The sequence below is a fragment of the Protopterus annectens genome, chromosome 13.part0, assembly GCF_019279795.1.
Source record: "Protopterus annectens isolate FY-2018-M chromosome 13.part0, PAN1.0, whole genome shotgun sequence".
Taxonomy (NCBI): Eukaryota; Metazoa; Chordata; order Ceratodontiformes; family Protopteridae; genus Protopterus; species Protopterus annectens.
The window spans coordinates 855,480,885-855,501,425 of NC_056747.1; the positions used below are offsets into that span (position 1 = coordinate 855,480,885).

Genomic DNA, 20,541 nt, shown 5'->3' on the forward strand with positions numbered 1-20,541 from the left:
GTTTAGCTCCAAATTCACACTTCCATCTCCTCCACAATTTCCCCCACTTAATGTACCATTTGTTGTCACACTTGATCAAGTGGTTTCTTCTCTTTCTAAAACTAAAAATAGTAGCTCCATGAGTTCTGACAGTATTCCAGGCTGCCTTCTTGCAAATTTCAAGCAACAAATAGCTCATCCTCCCCTGTATCTATTTAAACTTAGTCTCTCCATGGGCTATGTACCTGAAATTTGGAGAACTTCCACAGTTGTCCTTCTCTTCACAAACATGTCTAAACAGCAGATCCCAGTAACTTTTGGCCCGTCAGTCTCACTAGCATTATCTGATAAACTTTAGAAAGCACTAGCACTGAAATAATTAATAATGACATAGATGATCTTCAGACTCTCTGCCACAAATCCAATTTGTTTTGTTAAGAACAGGTCATGCCTACTCAACCTGGTCACTTTTTGACAAGGTCACAGAAGCTTTACGTGAGGACCCAGTTGTCCAACTGTATATCTTGACTTTGCTAATGATTTTGACACCATTTCCTATGTGGCATCATAAGCAAACTCTCAAATCTCAGCATTAGCCCTAACATTGCCTGTTGAATAGTTTATTGGCTTAAGGACTAAACTCACATAGTCCAAGTAGTGGTTATCTCTTCAACCATCAAAACATATTACTAATGATATCTGACAGGTTACGTCTTGGGTCCTCCTATTAGGCATTACAGGTGTCAGAGAGAGAGGAGAGGATGAATAAGAAATTTAGCCTGTATCTACCTTTGCATACAATTCGGGTAATGGCGGCTCCCCTTCACTGGGTTTCCTGCAATGTAATATATCCTTTGTAGATGCCCTCACAAGAATGAGAGTATTGTAAATGGGAAGTTAAGAAAATACCTGAAAGCAAAAAGAGATGCCTTGATCTCCTATGCTTTGAGGAGCCTAAGCACATAGCAGTTCACCAGGTTTTCAAGGTCATTGAGATCACTTTCCTAATGGACTCTCTACAGCCATATTCCAACCCCCCCCCCCCCACACCCAGGAAACTGGATCAGTTCTGTAGGGTGCAGCAGAACCATCAGTACCTCTGATAAAATGGCAGTGGATGCCACAGATATTTCTCTAGAGGCACACAAGTGCAATGATCTAGTCATGAGTCCAGACATATTGCTAATTAATAGGGAAAGCAGGGTGTTGGACAGATTCGTGAAAAAGGTTTGTACTTCAACCACACTGGCCATTAGGGTGATAAACTGCCAGACATACATGATAAAGTATTATTTCAGAATCTTGATATGAATAGGAAACTTGTGCAGAAAGTCATGATGATTCACTGAAGCTCCAACTCCTGAAACTTGTGCAGCTGTCCTAGAGTAGTAGGAAACATGATTAAGTGTGGTTATGATGTGGTACAGACGGTCTAGAGTGGCAGTTACTGGTAAGGTCATCGGGTGCCATGAATGGCTAAGGGTTCAGGCATTACCTGAAAATGTCTAAGGAGAGTTTTCGAATGACCCTTTTAAACAAAAGATCTCTTCTCAAAAATTGGAGGGAAAAGGGAAGTTCATGCAAACAACAAAGCAGGTTTTTAACTCTCTTGTTCAACAGTACAGCAGACATTATCGTTCCAAGACCAGACATTTTGTCAAGATGTCAATCCAGGGATCAAGAGATGAAGGCAGAAAAATTGGGGTTGAAACAAACATAATAGGGTAAGAAGAACAAATCTGGAAAGCAGTCTGGAAGTGGTTCAGCCACTCCCCTGCAAGCAGTCATGACTTAGATTCTCCTTCCCCCTTCCCTTACTTGTCCTGTCCTGCCTACAGTTAGCCTGATTGAGAGGCAGGTTAAACCACTTTATGGATAACTGGATAAAGGTAATGTACAAAGCTGGGTGCTGAGCATTGTAAAGGAGAGTTACAGGATAGATTTGCTCTATCCCATCTTTCACAGTGGTGCCACTGCTACTGGAAAATTACCAACATTTGAACTTGCTCTTGATTCAGAAGTTGCTAGACTAGAGGGCAGAAGAATGGATGCCAAAGTGAGAAGAAGGGCAAGGTTTCTCATCCTATCTTTTTCTTGTCTGAAAAAGAACCCTACTCTAGAGACAAATTCTGGACTTTCCAGATTCCATTTTTTTTTCTATGAGTACCTAGTTTCATGATATTTTCCCGGCCATCACTTTTACACAGGCCCTCTTAATCACATTGGATATGAAGGTTGCTTATTTCCACATATGTATTCACAAGGACAACAGGAATTTTTTAAGGTTTAAGGGCCAGATACTAATATTACTAGAATAGTTCCTAACACTTTGGGCTCTCTGCTGTCCAGAAACTATTCATGAAGTACCTGTCCCCAGTGGTAGCCTTCCTCAGTCTAAAGGGAGTCCACATCTAACCATGCTTAGGCAAGCATGTTTAGGTTGACTTGCAGTGCCAACTCCTAGACAGTATCATCATTACAGAAGACTGCCTCCATTGTCTGGAGTTTTCAAAAAAAAAAAAAAACTCTCCAGATCACACCTGACAAGATCAAGATGTTCCTTGGGAGGTGACCCTGAACAAGGCAGAGTTGCATGGTCTACGTCCTGTAGGAAAAGTCATCTGCCCTGACCTCCTACTTTTACTTTCTGGACCACATTATGGCCAAGTAGTTCTTGGACACTTTGGGCTACATGGCTTTGACCATTGTAATGGTTCCACAAACCAGACTGTACACGTGAAAATCCCAGTGGTTCCTGAGAGCCTCTTGGGTCAGCACTCGCAACACCTGAATGTGAAGCTTTCAGTGTTGCTCTGCATACAGCATGTGTTTGTGTGATGGGCAGACCAGGAGTACATTAGTGAAGGTAGACTCTTTTATTTGCTGATACCTGTCCAGTTTCTGACATAGATGCTTTAAATTTTGCATGTAATGCCCAGACAGAGAAACTTCCCAGTTTAGCATCCTACATTCCCTTGCAAAGGACCTGCAGGTAATGTTAGCAGTCCTGTTAATCCTTAAGACCTTCGAGAATCAGTAGAAACTGGGTATCCTTCTGCTCAGCACGGACAATGTCATACTCATTTGATGCATAAATAGAGATGCGTGATGGATGTATACCATGTGCAGACTGGCAACATAGGTCTTCAAGTTAATGGCTCAGTCCACTCTGGAGATTATGGGCTCCGAATGGAGTGAAGATCGATCAAGCAAAGGAGAGTAGTATTGCTGGAATTGAATTCATCCTCCCAGGATAAAAGTGTCCAATCCTGGTAGGCAGACAGTGTAGAATCCTCAAGACACGGAAACATTCCTACAGTGGGGCTAGACCAGGACCAGGGGGAGGATGGCATCCCTGTTGTAGAAGGAAATAGCAGGCCACAAAAATCACAAAAACTGATAGGCCAGAAAAGAGACATAGAGATGATAGATTGGACTGTTGAGGATAAGAAAGAAATTATGTATTGTTCCTATTATGCAAAAAGCACAGAATTTCCAGACAGAAGATACATGAAATGATTGAGAGAAACTAGAGGAAAGAAAAATACTTCAACAAGAAAAACTGTCAGAAGCTTCAAATGCAAATTTGTGCTCATTAGTACAACAGATACATGAAAAACACTATATAGACCAAGAAACCTTGGGTCGTTTGGAAAAAGAAGCAACTGAGGAAATGCGAAAATATAAAGAACAAAATCTAGAGACTTTTGAAAGGTATAAAAAAGAAATATGGACATGGGAAAGAAAGAGAGATCTGATATGGTGCAATATTTAGACAAAGGAGGAAGCCAAATTAATCAACACAAAAAGGCAGCCCCAAACATATTCAGGCAAAAGGCATCCAGATATGGAAAGTTTCACGATAGAAAAATAAGATCACAGAGAATGTAGAACAGAATATTAGTAAAGTAAAAGTGAAAAAAACATAGAAGCTGAAGTTATGGAATAATGGCGAAGTGAAGGAACAGGTTATATCACAGCACGATGGAACGAGTCCCCAAAGTAAGGAGAAGCAGGAGACATTTGAAGAAGAAATATGGACATGGGAAAGAAAGAGATTTAATATGGTGCAGTATTTAAGCAAAGGAGAAAGCAAAACTAATCAATAGAAAAAGAGCAGCACCAAAGATATCTGAAGAGAAATATAGACAAAGGCATCCAGACATGGAATATTTTACAATACAAAATAAATAAGAAAACAAAGAGGAAAAGGGGATTAGTAATGGAAAAGTTAAAGAAATAAAAACTGATGTTATGGATTACCTGTGAAGTGAAGGATTAAGTACAGAAAGTTTAAGTCAGATGGACACCCAAATTAAGAGAAACCAGTGGAGCGGGAAGCAGTCTGATCAGTTGCCATATGAAGATGCTTTAGAGCCTTCCATAAGAAACCAGTGCAAACATTCAGTTGGAGTTGGACAGCAAGGGAAGGAACTGGAAACTGGCAACTCTGACGTAGTGTTGAGTGATAGGTCAGTGAGTTCCCATGTGAAAGAGCAATGGATGACATAGGATGAAACTGAAGAGAACATAGTACAGGAAGAGGCTCTGGAACTTTCTATAGAATGCCCACAGGAAATGGAGATCAATGTAAGACATAGACTACAGAGGGGCAATAAAACCCAGAAGGTTAGAAGTTTGATAAAGCAAATGAACATAGTAAATTAGGACTGCCCATAGAGATTAATGCGATATAACAGAAGTAAAAGGCTGCATTACTGTGCAGCTAAAGTAATAACAGATAAAGTCTTAACACAAGAACACAGGGTAGTAAGGGAAAGGAAGGGGAGAGATCAAATGCTGTCATAGAAGTATTGAATAGAGAGAACTGTCAAGCAATTAAGACGAGAAGTGTCACTGTTAGAAGAGTATCAAAGAGGGAACAGGTCAATAAAATACTCAGAAAGATAGGCGTGATAAAAGCAACACAGTATTATAACAGATCAGGCTCTGTCATGCACTATCACAAATTAATATACTAAAAATATCAGCAGAGGCAGAAAAACTTAGAACATATGTAGATAAATATGAAGGAAAAATACAAAATAAGCAATTTATTGATGAACCAAAAACGTTTTATAGAGAACTGGGAAACATGGCAAAAGGAATTGAAACACCACCAAAACAAGAAGAAACAGATACATTTTGCAGAGATATATATGAAGATCCTGTGGAACATAACAAAGATATTTAATGAATAGAAAAAGTAAAAGAAAGAATCTTCTTCTTTCGGCTTTTTACCGGTTAGGGATCGCCACAGCTGATCACCTGTCCGCTCATAATTGGCAGTGGAGTTTTTTGGTGTCGAGTTGCCAGCCCGGCACCCAACCTTCCACAGAAGGCATACACACACGCACGCAGTCATGCCTAGGGCCAATTTAGAGTGTCCAATCCACCTACAACATGTCTTTGGGATGTGGAAGGAAACCGGAGCACCCGGAGGAAACCCACGTGACCACAGGGAGGACATGCAGACTCCACACAGAAGGCACCCCAGCCGAGGATCAAACCGGAGAACCTCTTCCTTTGAGGCGGCAACGCTAACTGCTGCACCACCATGGCCACCCAGAAAAAAATAAAAGAAAGAATAAGAAGTTCAAATGTACAGGATATGAAATGTGATGAAGTAACGGCCAGAGAAATTAAAACATAGTTAAGAAAAGCTCCTAATTGGAAAACCCCAGACCCAGATGCAGTATTTAACTTTTGGCTAAAAGTATTAACATCTTTGCGTGAAGATTTAGCCATGAGTAAGAACTGTTTATATGCACACCCTGAACAGGCACCTGGTTAACAACAGGAAAAACAATGCTCCTATTTAAGAGTGAACCCGCAAGCTATACTAAAAACTACAGACCAATAACTTGCCATCCAACGATGTGTTAACTGTACACTGCAATTGATGCCGACAGAGTTTATAGTCATTTAGAAGAAAAGTCAGTCAAGGCAATAGAACAAAAGGGTAATAAAAGAAAGTCATATGGAACAAAGGATAATTTGTTGTTAAATAAAGTCATGATGGTGAACTGTAAAAAGGGGAAGACTCGAAGTATGGCATGGCTAAAGTACAAAAGAAATTTGACAGTATCCCTCATTCATGGATAAAAGAGTGCTTAAAAAAAAGATGTACCCTACACTGATCTTTTACATTGCAGCGACCATGAAACAGTGCCAAACCACTTTGTAGTTATGCCATGATAAAGGGCAAATTATTATTTCAGGGATGAAAATTCCAAGGGTGATATTCCGGGATGACTTGTCTGTCACCACTGCTCTTTTGTCTTGCCCTTAACTCGTTAAGCTGTCTGCTTAACAACAGTGTAAAGCCTTCTCATCTTCTTTTTGTAGATGATTTAAAACTATAGTTCATCAGATGCAGAACTGAAAGCATAACTGCAAGTGGTCTAAACTTTTTCAGAGGATATAAGAATGTAATTTAGTTTTGATAAATGTGCCAAAGCAACCTTTAATGCAGGAAAGCTTCAGCACCAAGAAAACATCAGCTTAGGAACAGAATGTGATATGAAAAAAAATTTGAGGAAGAGGGAGTGTATAATTATTTGGGAACTGACAAAGGATCAACAATAAAACATGAGCAAATGCGAATAAAACTTAGTAAGGAATATTTTAGAAGACTTTAATACTCAAAGGAGAGTTGACATCTAGGAACAAAGTCTAAGCTATAAACCAATTTGCTCTTCCTGTCCTAACTTACAGTTTTGGAGTGAATGACTGGTCCCAAAAGGTGTTGGATTTGTTGGACAGGAAAATGAGGGATTCTTCATGCTCATCAAATGATTTATAAAAATCCGTGCATACCAAGCCTATATATTCCCCATTCTGAAGAGGTATGGGTCTCCTCGAAATTGATTACATGTATAGATCTGCAGTCATGGGACTGCGTACATATCTGCTGATCTCACAAGACCCAAACATAGTAAAAGTTTTGAAATATAAGGAGAGTAAGTGTAAGATGACTTCCTTCCATAGTTTAGCAGATGCATATTGGTGTCAAGTAGGGATAAAAATCAAGCAGTGACTGAATGTGCCAAAAAAAAGAAACAATATAAGGTGAAGGATCAGATGAGAAGGCAAGAAATGTGGAAAATGCATAAATATAGTTGCAAGTATAATAAACTCTTGGAACAACCTCATGTAGATCAGGATCAGATGCAGGAATGGTTAAGGAGAGATTCATTTAAACCAAAAGATGAAAGGTTAATATTGGCAGCCCAAGATAGTGGACTACTTACACATTTGTTTACAAAGTCCATTGAACATGTGTAAGAAACAGACAAATGTAGGTTTTGTAAAACCGAACTGGAAACAGTCACACACCTCGTTGCTGGGTGTGACATGCTAATGGCAGAAGGACTGTATACTGAGAGCCATACTGATGTGCAAGACTGTTACAGTGGGGATTGTGCAAGCATTATGGTATTGAAGTAGCTGAAAAATACTGGAAACATGAGCCACAAAGCATTATAGAAAATGGAGTTTATATCACATGGGATCGGCCATTACCAACACTTCAAAAGATATATGCGAGGAAACCAGATATAGTGGTCCATGAAAAGAAGACAAAAGTAGCATTGATCATTGAAATTGCTACACCCATTGATTATAGTGTTTTGCATACAGAGAGACATATAGTCATAAAATAACAGGGTTTGCAAGGGCAATGCAGAAGAAGGATACCCAGACAGTTCCAGTAGTAGTAGAAGCAACGGGTCTTATAGACAACAAATTTACATTCATGCTTAGATGTGTTGCTGATTTATGTAACTCGATGCAAATTGCAGAAAGCGTCATTACTGGGCACACTGGGTACTGCGAAGAGGACTTCTGGCTAACATCAGAGATTGAAACAATACTAATTTGATGAACGTTAGTCATACTTTGACTTAAGAATGGGGTCCATTCCCGTCATGGTACTAGAAACCCAAAAGACCTGGAGAGATTAAAAAAAGAGCCTAGAACAGTATGTCTACCGTCATGTTACAAAAGTATAGTGAGTAACCTGAGCTGAATGCTTACAGTGAATCATGAATAGAGGCTGCGCATGAGGGATTTCCATCAGTTGGCAAAGAAATAGGATGACCCAAAGCTAACTTATTTGCATCTCCAGTGAACCATCAGCTCCCAGTTTACTGCACAAGGCTCCCTTGCATTAGTGCTTGGAGGGTAGATGACTTTTCCTTCCAGTTATTTGTATATCCCTCTCCAGCACTCATCATTCTTTAGGTGGTGGAGAAGGTGCTAAGGGAACAGCACAGAATGATTTTCCTAGCTATGTTTTGATCCATTCATCAATGGTTCTTGTAGCTGGTACATATGGGCAAGGAACCTTCAATCTTTCTGCCACACAAGATAGATTTGTTTACACAGTGGGCTGGCACCTAAGTACATAGAAATAAGAAGGTTCTCTGGCTGATGGCCTGGATGGATCTGATGCTTATTTCTCTCCAGTAACATTTTTTTAGGATGTGCTAGCCATTTAAAAACACCAGGAAGCCTAATATAAGGACGTCATACTTTGATTTTTCATTTGGTGCAAAAAGAACAACAAGAGGTACCTGTCATTCTTGGCTATATTCAGATCTGTTTAGATCAGGACTGACTAATTCCTCTAAAAAAGTATCCCACATTCTCATCTATTTGTCAGATCTCTGTAGTAGCACATTTTTAGTCCCCCTTCTCCAAACCCCCCCCCCCCCCACACACACACACACACACACACACGTTTTAGCTATTTCATCTTGCCTCGCATTACCCTTTGGCCTAATAGGGAAAGCACTGGTCATGCACTTCCTCATAAGTGATTCACTTAATGGCCACTTGGAAGGGCAGTACCTTCTCCTTTTGATCTGAACTTCATTCTGGAGCAGATGACCGTGGACTCTTTCAAGCCTGTAGCTTCAATGCCACTCAAGTTTCTGTCTTAGAAGATTGTCTTCTTGGTGGCAGTTATATCTGCAAGAAGGATACTGGAACTGTAGTCTGTGATGGCAAAACAGCCATCCATGTTCTTCCACAATGATAGAATTAGCACCAGCATGACTCCTATTTTTATTGCCAAAAGTGGTTTCAGAGATGTTCGTTAGCAAGTCAGTTTAGCTGACGCTAATCTTTATTTCACCCCAGAAGGGAGGGGACAGGATTATGTATATGCTCGATGTCCATAGACAACTGCAATACCATTTCAATAAGATCAAGTCCTTCAGAAAAATGGATCTGTTTATAGCCATTTTTTATAAGAAGGAGAGTCAACTGGTTTCTAATCGGTCACTCTTCAAGTGGTTAGCGAACGGCATTGCTGTCTGCTGTGAAAAGAAAAGGATGAGAACGTATTCTACTAGAGCAGTAGCCGCTTTGGCAGCCTCTTTTTACAATGGTTTCAAACCAGGCCATTTGTGAGGTGGCCACCTCATCATCAATTTATATATTTTTCCAAGCACTGTAAGATGGATGTTCATTCCTAGGCTAGGGCAAGATTCAGAGTGGCAGTCCTTCAGAGTATTCTTTGAGAGAGCAGTATCTGTGTGGTAGCATGCAAGGATAAGCCCTGACTACAGCCCAGTCGATTCAAGTACAATAAGCGGTTTAGGTGACTGAGAGAGCAGCAAAGAGGATGGGGGTGCTCATCCTAGTAGGAGGGAGGCATGTACAGAGGCACCCAAAGTGATTGCAGATTCCTGGTGTAAGCCAGGAAGCCAATTGTGATGTCAAGATGCTCTGCCTGTCAGCTATAGATCCTTGGGGAAGTTGGGGGCAGTTCAATGCCATCTGCCATTTGCACAACCTCACAGAGTTTCAGAGCATACAGGGATTAGAACCAGGGATAGGCTTACGATATAGACATCCCCAGCTGGAAAATAGGCAGCATGTCCTCCCAGAACATTTCCAGTCTCCTTGCTGGTCCTGGACCTTAATTTGTTGTTAATTTGGGGGAGATTGGAGTAGCTGATAGACCCAGTTGAGGACCTGGGTGCTGAGATGGCTGTCAGGATGATGGTATGGGAGGATAATCAATACAAAAAAAAAAAGTAGGGATAACCCCTGTGGGGATCTGTGGGAATCTGTTTCCCATGTGTTATGAATACAGTTGCAACAGTGAGCTTATATTGAACATGGTATAGTTGTGTGAGAGCTCAAGTATAACAGTACGTGTTCAAGTAGACTCAGTGCTGCAGTACAAGGTTCTACATGACTTCCTCCTTGGGTTGGGCCCTCCCTCATAAAGCACTCAAGACGTCTTATACTACTGGGGTGGAAGATGCAAGGTAATTCTTATTTGAAAGTTGCTTTCAAGCACATGAGATGGCTTCTGTGAGGTTTGCTGGCAACACCAGAAATGAAGATGTTGCTTGCTGATGCCCCTTTTATTCAGATCACCAAGTGTGTGCGTCTCAGTGTATGGGAGATGTCAGCCTGTGCTGTAATATATGCAGAGCTTTGTGAGTTGTGCTGTTTGGATAAATGTCAGCCTTTGGATAATTTCCAAATGTTGTGAGTACTGTTGCAGTTGTGACCCTGCTCAGACCATCTACTGATGTTCATCGTGCATACAGCTGCAGTCATTAAAGATGGGTTATCCTGCCATCAGGCGGGTCCTCGGTCGGCTGAATTCCAAAAGTCTAGGTCCGGCGTCAGTTGTAGTCGCTTCTTCCCTGACGTCAGTGCGGCAGGGGTATAAAAGAGGCAGCTGACGCCATCTTCTTCAGTCTTTCTTGCCGTGCGGTGCCCGAAGCAGAAGCAGTTCGCAAGTGCCGGTCGGCCAGCTCCTGAGATTTACGAAAATATTTCCGCCGAAGTCTTCTTGAAAGCTAAGTACCCTGTTGGGGAAACTTTTCTTGCCTCAGACTGATGTCAGACAAAGTTAATAATTGCATTTCATGTGGGAAGCAAATACCGCATAAGGATTTCCACTCTTTCTGTATACCTTGCTTAGGCCCAGACCACGACATCTTGGCCTGCAGTTTTTGTGCTAGATTCAACAAGCGCACTATTACACGCCGGGCGGAGTTCGCCCTTCACTATTTTGGTAAAAAATTTAATTATATTACGTCATCGGATACTCCGACTCCAGTTTTGAGTAAAAGACGCAAAGATAAGGACCGGCATACGAGGTCTGCACCGACTACTGACACCACGCTAAGGCCGACTACCGGTTCTCAGCGAGGCACCTACGCAGCCCCTGAGTACCGATGACACAACATTACCGGTGTCTTCAGTACCCGAGGTCGCAGGCTCCTCGGTCCCCATTCCTACTACAGATACCGACGCCACTCTTGGCGGGGAAACTCAGAGTTTAGACAGGCCTGCCATTTCTCAAGGTGTCTTCAGGCCTTCCTCATTCTCTATTAAAGCTTTCACTAAATCTAAAGCAGCCATGAAAACCAAAAAACAGGGACCTCAGACCCCCTTTCAAGGCCCCATGCCTAAAAAACAGATGGTCAAAATGGCTGAGGATTTGATTACTCTTATCAGGTGTTCTCAACCCCCCTCGGACAAAAGGCCCAGATTAGAGGAAGACTACCCTTCCTCAGATCAAGCCTCTATTACCTCTGAACATTCTGAGGACCAGGACTATGCCTATTCTCCTTTTGAAGACTCTGATGCAGAGGAGACTATTCCCTCGGTCTCCCCCCCTGAGGACTACTCTTTTGGGGAAACCCTACATACATTGAGGGAACACTTTCACTGGGAAGGCCAAGATTACTCAGATTCCAAGAAAAGGCTCAGGGATTTTCTCTTGCTCCCCCAGCATAGGCCCCTGGCTATCCCTCCTGTTTTAGATATATTGGATGATGTGTACACAGAAGCCAGCCTTAATCCAGATTCTTTACCCTCCAGCTCCTGTTAAACCAGACAGGTATTACCGGGTTCCTGATTCACACCAGTTCCTATACAAAAGCCATAATGCTGACCCAGAAACTATTTTACAGGGTCCCAAGGGAATTAAGGCCTCTACTGCTAAAAACCCATTACCTTCAGAGAGAGATTCCAGAGCTTTAGAAAGGTGGGGGGAAAAGGTGTATACCTCTGCCACTTTAACCATGAGGGCATTAAACTGTCAGTTCCATATGTTAAAGTATCAACAGTTTTTGTTATCTCAGTTGAAAAGCAAAATGACACAACCAGAACAACCAGATTTAAAAGAGTTGCAGGATTTGTTGCATGGTGCAGAGCAAGTGGGTAAACATACCTTGCAGTGTGGTTTTGATGCTTTAGAGGCCTCATGTAGAGCTGCTGTTACGGGGTCTGTTATACGTAGACATGCTTGGCTCAAAGAGCAAGTCTTACCAGATCATGTCAAAGCTAAATTATTAGATGCACCTCTTCAAAAAGATGTATTGTTTGGTGTTAAAGCTGAGGAGGTATTAAAGAAAATGGAGGAAAAAGCGAAATCAATGCAAACAGTGAAAGATTTCCTGCAGGTACAACCTCCACGTTTCAGCAGAAACTGGCCTTCAAAAAATTGGTCCTTTCCAGCCACGGACAGACCTCAAAGGGCAGATACAGATGCCCAAGGGGTAGAGGGCAACCTCAAGGATCTTTCAGAGCCAGACAGTGGCAAGCACCAACCCCAAGAGGTGGAGAAGATAGATCACAGTCATTCAGAAAGCAGACACAATGACTTCCCCCTTTACCTGCCAAGCAAAGCTTTAAGGGCAGCACCTTTGGGCAGAAAACTGGCATTATTCTCAAAAAATTGGCATATTGTTACAAAAGACAAATGGATTCTGGACATTATAGACAGAGGTTACAGGTTCCACTTACACACACTTCCAAAAATGAGAGGCATGCCAAACCTGCCACAAAATCAAAGGGCAGAGGCACAAAAACAAATTTCAGCTCTCATGGACATGAAAGCAATTCAAGAGGTACCTGCAAAAGAACAAGGTCAAGGGTTTTATTCCAGACTATTCCAGGTTCCAAGGAAAGACAAAGATTGGAGACCTATCTTAGACCTATCCATCCTAAACACATATTTACAAGTACCAAAATTCAAGATGCTCACATTACAGCAGCTTCTTCCCATGCTGGGCAAGGAATCTTGGCTGGTAACATTGGACCTCAAGGAGGCATACCTGCATGTCCCTATCAGACAAGATTGCAGAAGATACCTCAGATTTCTTGCAGGTTCAACCCATTATCAATTCTCTGCATTGCCCTTTGGCTTATCTACTGCGCCCAGAGTGTTTACGAAATGCCTGGCATCAGTAATCGCCTTCTGCAGACTTCAAGGAATACAAATATACCCATATCTTGACGACTGCCTGATCCAAGCGGACAGCAAGGACATACTTCTGAAACACCTGGCGTTTGTAATAAAACTGTTGAACTTTCTGGGATACACAGTCAACAAAAAGAAATCAAAACTAATACCCTCTCAACAAATAATTTTCCTGGGTGCCAGCTTGAATACAACCACCCAGATGGCCTACCTCACGCCAGACAAACAAGGGCAACTGTCTCAATACTTCAGCAAAATGGCAACCTTCACCAGGCTAACTGCAAGGAAAGTCCTGCAGGCTCCGGGATTCATGGCATCTTGCATCCTACTAATCCCATGTGCAAAGCTGCATATGAGGAAACTTCAGTGGTACCTAAAAAACTTATGGTCTCAACACAGCCACAGCTTGGAAACAATTATACCACTCATTCCATACCTTCAAAAGGAATTTCATTGGTGGGCTCAAGCATGCCAAAGAAACATGGGTCTCCCTTTATGCGTACCTCAAGCAACTCAAATCATCACAACAGACACCTCAGACTACGCCTGGGGGGCACACATGACAGATCAGTGCATTCAGGGAAAATGGTCCCAAAAAGAGAAGCACCTACACATCAACCAAAAGGAAATGCTAGCCGTGCAAAATGCTATTATGGCCTTCAAAGACCTACTGCATCCAGGCCAGCTATTGATAAGGACAGACAACACCACAGTGATGTGGTACATAAACAAACAGGGGGGAACTCATTCATACCCCCTGTGCAGGCAAGCCATGACCCTATGGAACACAGCACTGGAATTGCAAATTCAACTACAGGCACAATTCCTGCCAGGGAAGGAAAACTCACTGGCAGACAGCCTAAGCAGAAATATGACAGATCCACACGAATGAAAGTTGCATCCTCAAGTTTTCACAAAGATAACTCAGGCATGGGGACAGCCAGACATAGATCTCTTTGCTACCCACAGAAATTATCAATTGAAAAAATTTTGTTCAAGGACCTATCATCCACAGGCCTGGAAAGTGGACGCACTTTCTTTCAATTGGACAACGTTGACAGTCTATGCCTTTCCGCCTCTTCCTCTGCTGCCCAAAGTTCTATTAAAAGCCAGAGCAGAGAGGCCGAAAATGATTCTCATTGCTCCAGATTGGCCAAGACAACACTGGTATCCGCTCCTGAAGAGCCTGACACATTCCCCACCATGGATCCTACCTCTAGTCCCTCTTCTGTTGTCCCAGCACAACTTCAAGACTCTTCAGTCAGCTCAAAACCCTAAATCTAGCTGCATGGAGAATCCCTTGATTTCCCAACAGACCCTCCTCTCCAAGGAGGTGCAGGATGTCATCTTGGAGGCCAGAAGACCTTCTACTAGAAAAGCCTACTCCGCCAAATGGAAACGATTTTGTGCCTGGAATCAAGAAAAGGGCCAGAATCCTTGGGTAATAAATTTACCTCAAATTTTACAGTACCTAGCTGAGATGTTAAACAGTGGACTTTCCTTCTCCTCCATCAAAATCCACGCTTCAGCCATTTCTGCACAATACAACACAGATCCTCCTTTATTCTCTAATCCTCTCTTAAGACAGTTCCTCAGAGAGGCAAAGAATATAAAACCCCCAAGGAAACCACCAGTCCCTGCTTGGGACCTCAACTTCGTATTGGAAAAGCTGACCCTTCCTCCCTTCGAGCCAGCTGCTTCAACAGAACTACAATACTTGTCATGGAAAACAGCCTTCCTTCTGGCTATCACCTCAGCATGCAGGGTTTCAGAGCTACAGGCCCTCATGGCTGTGCAACCTTTCATCATTTTCCATCAGAACAGAGTTTCCTTACGAACCAACCCTACCTTTATGCCAAAGGTAGTATCCAGTGTAGCTTTGAATCAGACTATCCACTTACCTACCTTTTATCCTAATCCACAAAACAAAGGGGAAAGACTACTGCATTCCTTGGACATTCACAGACAACTTCGTTATTATTTGGACAGGACAAAGCCATTCAGGAAATCCGAGCAACTCTTTGTGTCCTATGCTACAGGTGCTCAAGGAAAGGCTATTTCCAAACAGACAATCTCAAAATGGATAGCCCACTGCATACACTTTTGTTACTCATTTCATGGAAAAGCTGTGCCTTCAAGCATCAGATCCCACTCCACCAGGGCCACAGCTACCTCTGCAGCTTTCCTCTGGGGGGTTCCTACCAAGGACATTTTGGAAGCAGCCACTTGGAGTTCAGTGCACACTTTCTCCAAACACTATCACCTTCCACTATACTCTAAATCCAGAGCGGGAGTTGCCACAGCTGTCTTGCAGGGCATCCTTGCTCCTCCTAGTTCCACTTAGTGCCTGCCAGCCCTACTTAGCTTTGGGATTCTTCCCATCTGTAATGACTGCAGCTGTATGCACGATGAACATAGTACAGTTTTGTACCTACCATAAATGTAGATGTTCGAGTGCTCATACAGCTGCAGTCCAGGTTTCCCCCCCTCCGTCCCCTCTTAGGACAGGCCTTATGACAAACACCTTCTCATACAACCTATTTGGGGTATTCTTTTATGGTGTATTTGCTTGAAACTACTGTTTTTTGATTATTCTATATTGCATGATTACATAAGTTTATGTTTTGCATTCCTTCTGGGGGCACCTGACATCTGGGGCAAGAAAAACTGAAGAAGATGGCGTCGGCTGCCTCTTTTATACCCCTGCCGCACTGATGTCAGGGAAGAAGCAAAGACAACCGACGCCGGACCTAGACTTTGGAATTCGGCCGACCGAGGACCTGCCTGACGGCAGGATAACCCATCTGTAATGACTGCAGCTGTATGAGCACTCGAACATCTACATTTATGGTAGGTACAAAACTGTACTTTATGGAGTTCTCATTTCAGCTGCACTTAATACACTTACACAAGAATACATCTAAAAGAAGTGATTCCATGCTCTGTAACATTTCCCCAACCCCATCCCATCCTGGGGCAGTCAGCCAGCCTTTTGTATGCTATGCTATGCGTAGGAGTTCCAAACAGGTGTTCATGTGCACGGTCTTCCTGGGAGATGTGTAAAATGAATTTCTGTTTTTAGTATGGCAAATGATTAATCATTTATTGCATGGAGAACTAAATAAAGTCACATTACTAATTTAAAAATAATGTATTTTCCTTAAGTGATGAAGAAATACATAGTGCCAGTGAAGCAGCAGATAGCGAAGAAGAAGAAAACAGAAAAAGGAGGCCTGCTAAGCGGAAATTTGAAATGGATGAGTACCCAGACTTTATGGCAAAAAGATTTGTTGACTTCAGAACATACCGTAATACCACACTACAGAAATGGCATGACAAGACAAAGCTAGCCTCTGGTAAAATTGGAAAGGTATGTTAGCATATTAGTAGAGTCAGTTTTTTTTTTTTTAATGGAATAGGTGACTGGTTTAAAAATGCATGCAAAAGTGTTAATTAAGAGAAAGTACTATCATGACAGTTTCTGTGAGACTTAATAGATTTTGTTTCATTTTGACTTTTCCTTTTTTTGGTGGCTTCCAGTTATGTGACTGAAGCTTGAATGACCAAAGATCGTAAGAGTGAAACCAAAATCTTAAAAGTTATAATGTACGGAAGCTCTAAAAATGAAGCCCAAAAGCTGGAAAGAATACTGAATGTGCAAGAAAGCAAATATAAGAACTAAGACTATTTGTAAATAATAACAGATGTGGTGTTGTCCTGTCTCGCCTTCATTCTTATTAGGTTGGGTTCGGATCCGATCCTTGGATCTATCTCAGCCTTATTTTCAAGCTCGAGACCTTCTGCCAGCTCATGGCTAAATCCCTATCGCAGCATGCACTAGAACTGTCCCCAGATCTCGTTTGCCACTAAACAAGATTGAGCATTCGTCTGCTAACTCTGGTTATCTTTTTGATTACCCTTTGTCTGTAATTCCAAAAATTTGTGGATATTTTTCTAATTTTACAATTGACTGTGTCTATTCGTAGCTGGATATTTTCATAATTGAGCTGCTTTTTTTTACTTTGGCTGTTGTCATCCATTAGGTCTTGTATCCCCTTTCCTGGCTTCTGTTAATCTATAGTGGAATAGTTGTTTACTTTAAAGAACTGCTAAATAGCCTGTTTACGTTAGAGTGCTTTTAACCCTACTGTTTTTTGCCCTTTTTCTTCTCTGTTTGTTGCTAATGTTTTTCTTTCGTAGTAATATTACAGTTCATTTAACTTAAAGAATTGTAATACGGCCCGTTTAGTGCTTAGACTTTGTCTTCTGTGTTTGTTCTGGGTCAGGGCCTGTTTAAGTTAGAGGGCTTTGTTGCTATTTTCCCCCGTGTGTGTTCTGTTTCCTACATAGCTCGACCCGTTTAAGTTAGAGGATCCAGCTTATATTAAAAAAACGTTTTTTGTTCTGTTTTGTGTGTAGTTGTTTAGGTGTAAAAATGTCTGGCAAAGAATCCAAACCAATGGGTTTCAAAAAGTGTGATAAATGTAGTAAAGAAATTCCCCTTAGTGATAAACACTCTCTTTGTGTTTATTGTCTTGGGGCGGTCCATCTCCAGGAATCGTGCTCCATTTGTCATGCCTGTAATCATAGAGCACTCCTGGAGAGGAAAAACAAATTGATCCTGAAAGGTCTTCTAAAAATCCCCTTCTCAGAGGCACTGGAAGAAGGTCTGGGTTCATCTAAATCTGATAAATCTCCCTCTTCTAAATATGACAAATCTAACAAATCTGGAAAGAGGCCTTCCTGTTCTACTTCACTGGATCCGACATATAAAATTTCTAGACAGTCCTCCTCGGATCCGAAGGCTACTGGATCTGACAAAGCTTCATCGGCTCCGACACCTTCTTGCTCATTGCTGGTTAAGTTTGAACTAAGGAGTAGGTGTCCAACCTTGGAACCAATCTCCCTTGTTCTAAGATTTCCTGTACTACAAAGAACAAAATCTCCCACCCCCTCGACCCGGTCTTCTAGGAATCTCTCTGACAACGATATGGATCGGGTAGTACAGAAGCTGTTACAAACACCGGCGCTGGCCATATTACTGTTGGATCTGACCCCCAGGGCTTCGGATCGTACGACATCCATATCCTGTGCTCCAATTCCTCCTCCGATCCAATCTCTGGCTTCCGAATCGGAAGGTCCGGAGTTGGTATTAGTGGAACTGTCGGATCTGAGGCCACCATGGGCTCTACAGATCCAACTATGGCTTGCATGTCCTCGACTCCCATCGGACTAGGAGGAGTCTAGGAGCCCACACTCTCCATTTGGGCCCGGGGGGGGGGGGGCAAGTCAGATCGGACAGCTGTTGCATCCAACTTTGCCTCTCAGGACCTTGGCTTGGGTGAGTTCAGCTCCTGCCTCAGCCTCTGGTCCGTTGTCTTTGGTTCTGGGGGGTCCCTCGGCTTCTTCGGATCCAGGGATATCCTTGGCTCAGGGACAGGGGACTTTTGAGGCAATGAGGAGTGTGCTGTCTCCACAGACAGGTCCACAGTCCTCTCCAGATATTCCTTCCTCTAAAGCTTCGGTGCCTGCCTGTATACCAACGCAGAGATCCCAGGCCTCAGGATGCCCCACAGGGCACTCCACACTCTTCCAAAACCTCCCCAGAGTACCCTTCTGAGGAGGTCCTTCAGAAGAGACTGTGCAAGAGGAAGCACTTAGACTCCTCAGAGGAGTCCATCACTTCCGATACTGACCTCGATGTAGCTGAAGGGTCCCCACGGTCACCTCCTGATGATGTCTCCTTTGGAGACATCCTGGAAATGCTAAAGCAGAGAGGTAGCTGGAAGTCCACTAACCCTTCTGCGGAGGAGTCTGTATACCTGAAGGCTCTTGGATCTCACCCTTCCACCTCTTGGGTGTCTCTGCCTTTCGATGAGTTCATGGACCTGGTTTCTTGAAAGGTGTGGGAGTCCCCAGGTTCCATAGAACCTAATCCTAGGAGGCCAAACAAATTTATTGCATCCCCCTCTGACAAGTCTTTTCTAACGAAGGGAGTCCCAGTTGATGCTGTGGTCTGGCAGCAGGCACTAAGAAGGAACTCTAATAGACGTCATCTTCTGCCCTTCCCCCGAACAAAGAATCTCTGACTATGGACAGGTATGGAAAATGCATTTTTTTTTCTAGCAGCTTTTTCTCTTAGATCACTGAATTACCTCACTCATTTTATGAGACTGCAGAGCGATCACCTGAAAGAACTAGGAGATACCCTCCAAGGGTCGGTAGATGAAGAGGTTTCTGACAAAGTGTCTTTTCGGCTCACTACCTAAAATTCAGTTGTCAACACCTCCATGAGACTCATCTCCTGTGCAGCAGATGGGAGAGTAAAGCAGTGGGTTCTGGAAAGTCCCTAAGGAGTTATTCTTGGATGTGCTTATGTGACTTCTCGGAGCCCTTTAAGTCTTCCTTTGTAAATGCCCCATTTGATGGCTCATCCTTGTTTGGGTCTAAGGTAAAGGACACACTCACCATGTGTGAACAGGAAGGAAAGACTCTGTCTGCCGTAGGAGTCTGTTTTTCCATGCCTACTAGACCTTATCCCAAAGATCAGAGAGGTAGTGGTAATATGGTTCCAGACAATACAGAGATCTTTTCAGGACACACATGGTGAAACTTCTTCCAGAGGCGGGGGGGGGGGAGTAATAATGGAAGACTCCAGCCTCATGGCAGAGGGGGTCTGCAAAATCAGGGTGACAGAGAATTCTTCTTTGGTAGGCCCTTTCAGCACTTCTGAAAGGAGGCTTGACTGTTGGCTCTGGAGGCAGTCGGAGGTCGCTTATCTTTTTACCTAGAAGCCTGGTGACAAGTACCAAAAGACAAATGGGTACAAAACATCATATCCATGGGTTACACCATCCCTTTTTCCCTTTCTGTCCCAAAGGTAAAGTTCCAGACTTCCACCCAGTCAGAAGGAACAGGCAAATCTAGAAATTCAAAAGTTGGTAGAAGAAAAGTCATCCAACAAGTCCCTGCAAACCAAGTAGGATCCAGAACTTTAGTTCCAAAGAAAACAGTGGACTGGAGACCAATTCTGGATTTCAGCATTCTAAACAAATCAGTAAAAAAAGACCAAGTTCTGGATGGTGACACTGCAGTTGATTCTCCCATTCCTGGGAAAAGACAATTTGATGTGCTGTATAGATCTCCAGGATGCGTACTACCACATAAAAATGAACAGACGATCCAGGAGACACCTGCGCTCTCGGCTGGGAGCCAGTTGCTGCCAATTTTGAGCTCTGCCCTTTGGCAGATTCAAAGAAAGGATCCCCTGTCTCCAAAGTTACTCTTTTTAAATGACTCTCAGACTGCATAACTTTTATTTA

At 42.7% G+C, this 20,541-nt stretch overlaps 1 protein-coding gene across 1 annotated transcript in view; it reads left to right on the forward strand.

The window, feature by feature from the left end:
- AATF (apoptosis antagonizing transcription factor) overlaps positions 1-20,541 on the forward strand; it is a 1,387,092-nt gene that overhangs the window by 686,527 nt on the left and 680,024 nt on the right. The window contains exon 6 of the mRNA XM_044054573.1: positions 16,385-16,589. Coding sequence (XP_043910508.1) covers positions 16,385-16,589 — 205 coding nt within the window. The remainder of the gene's footprint in view (positions 1-16,384; positions 16,590-20,541) is intronic.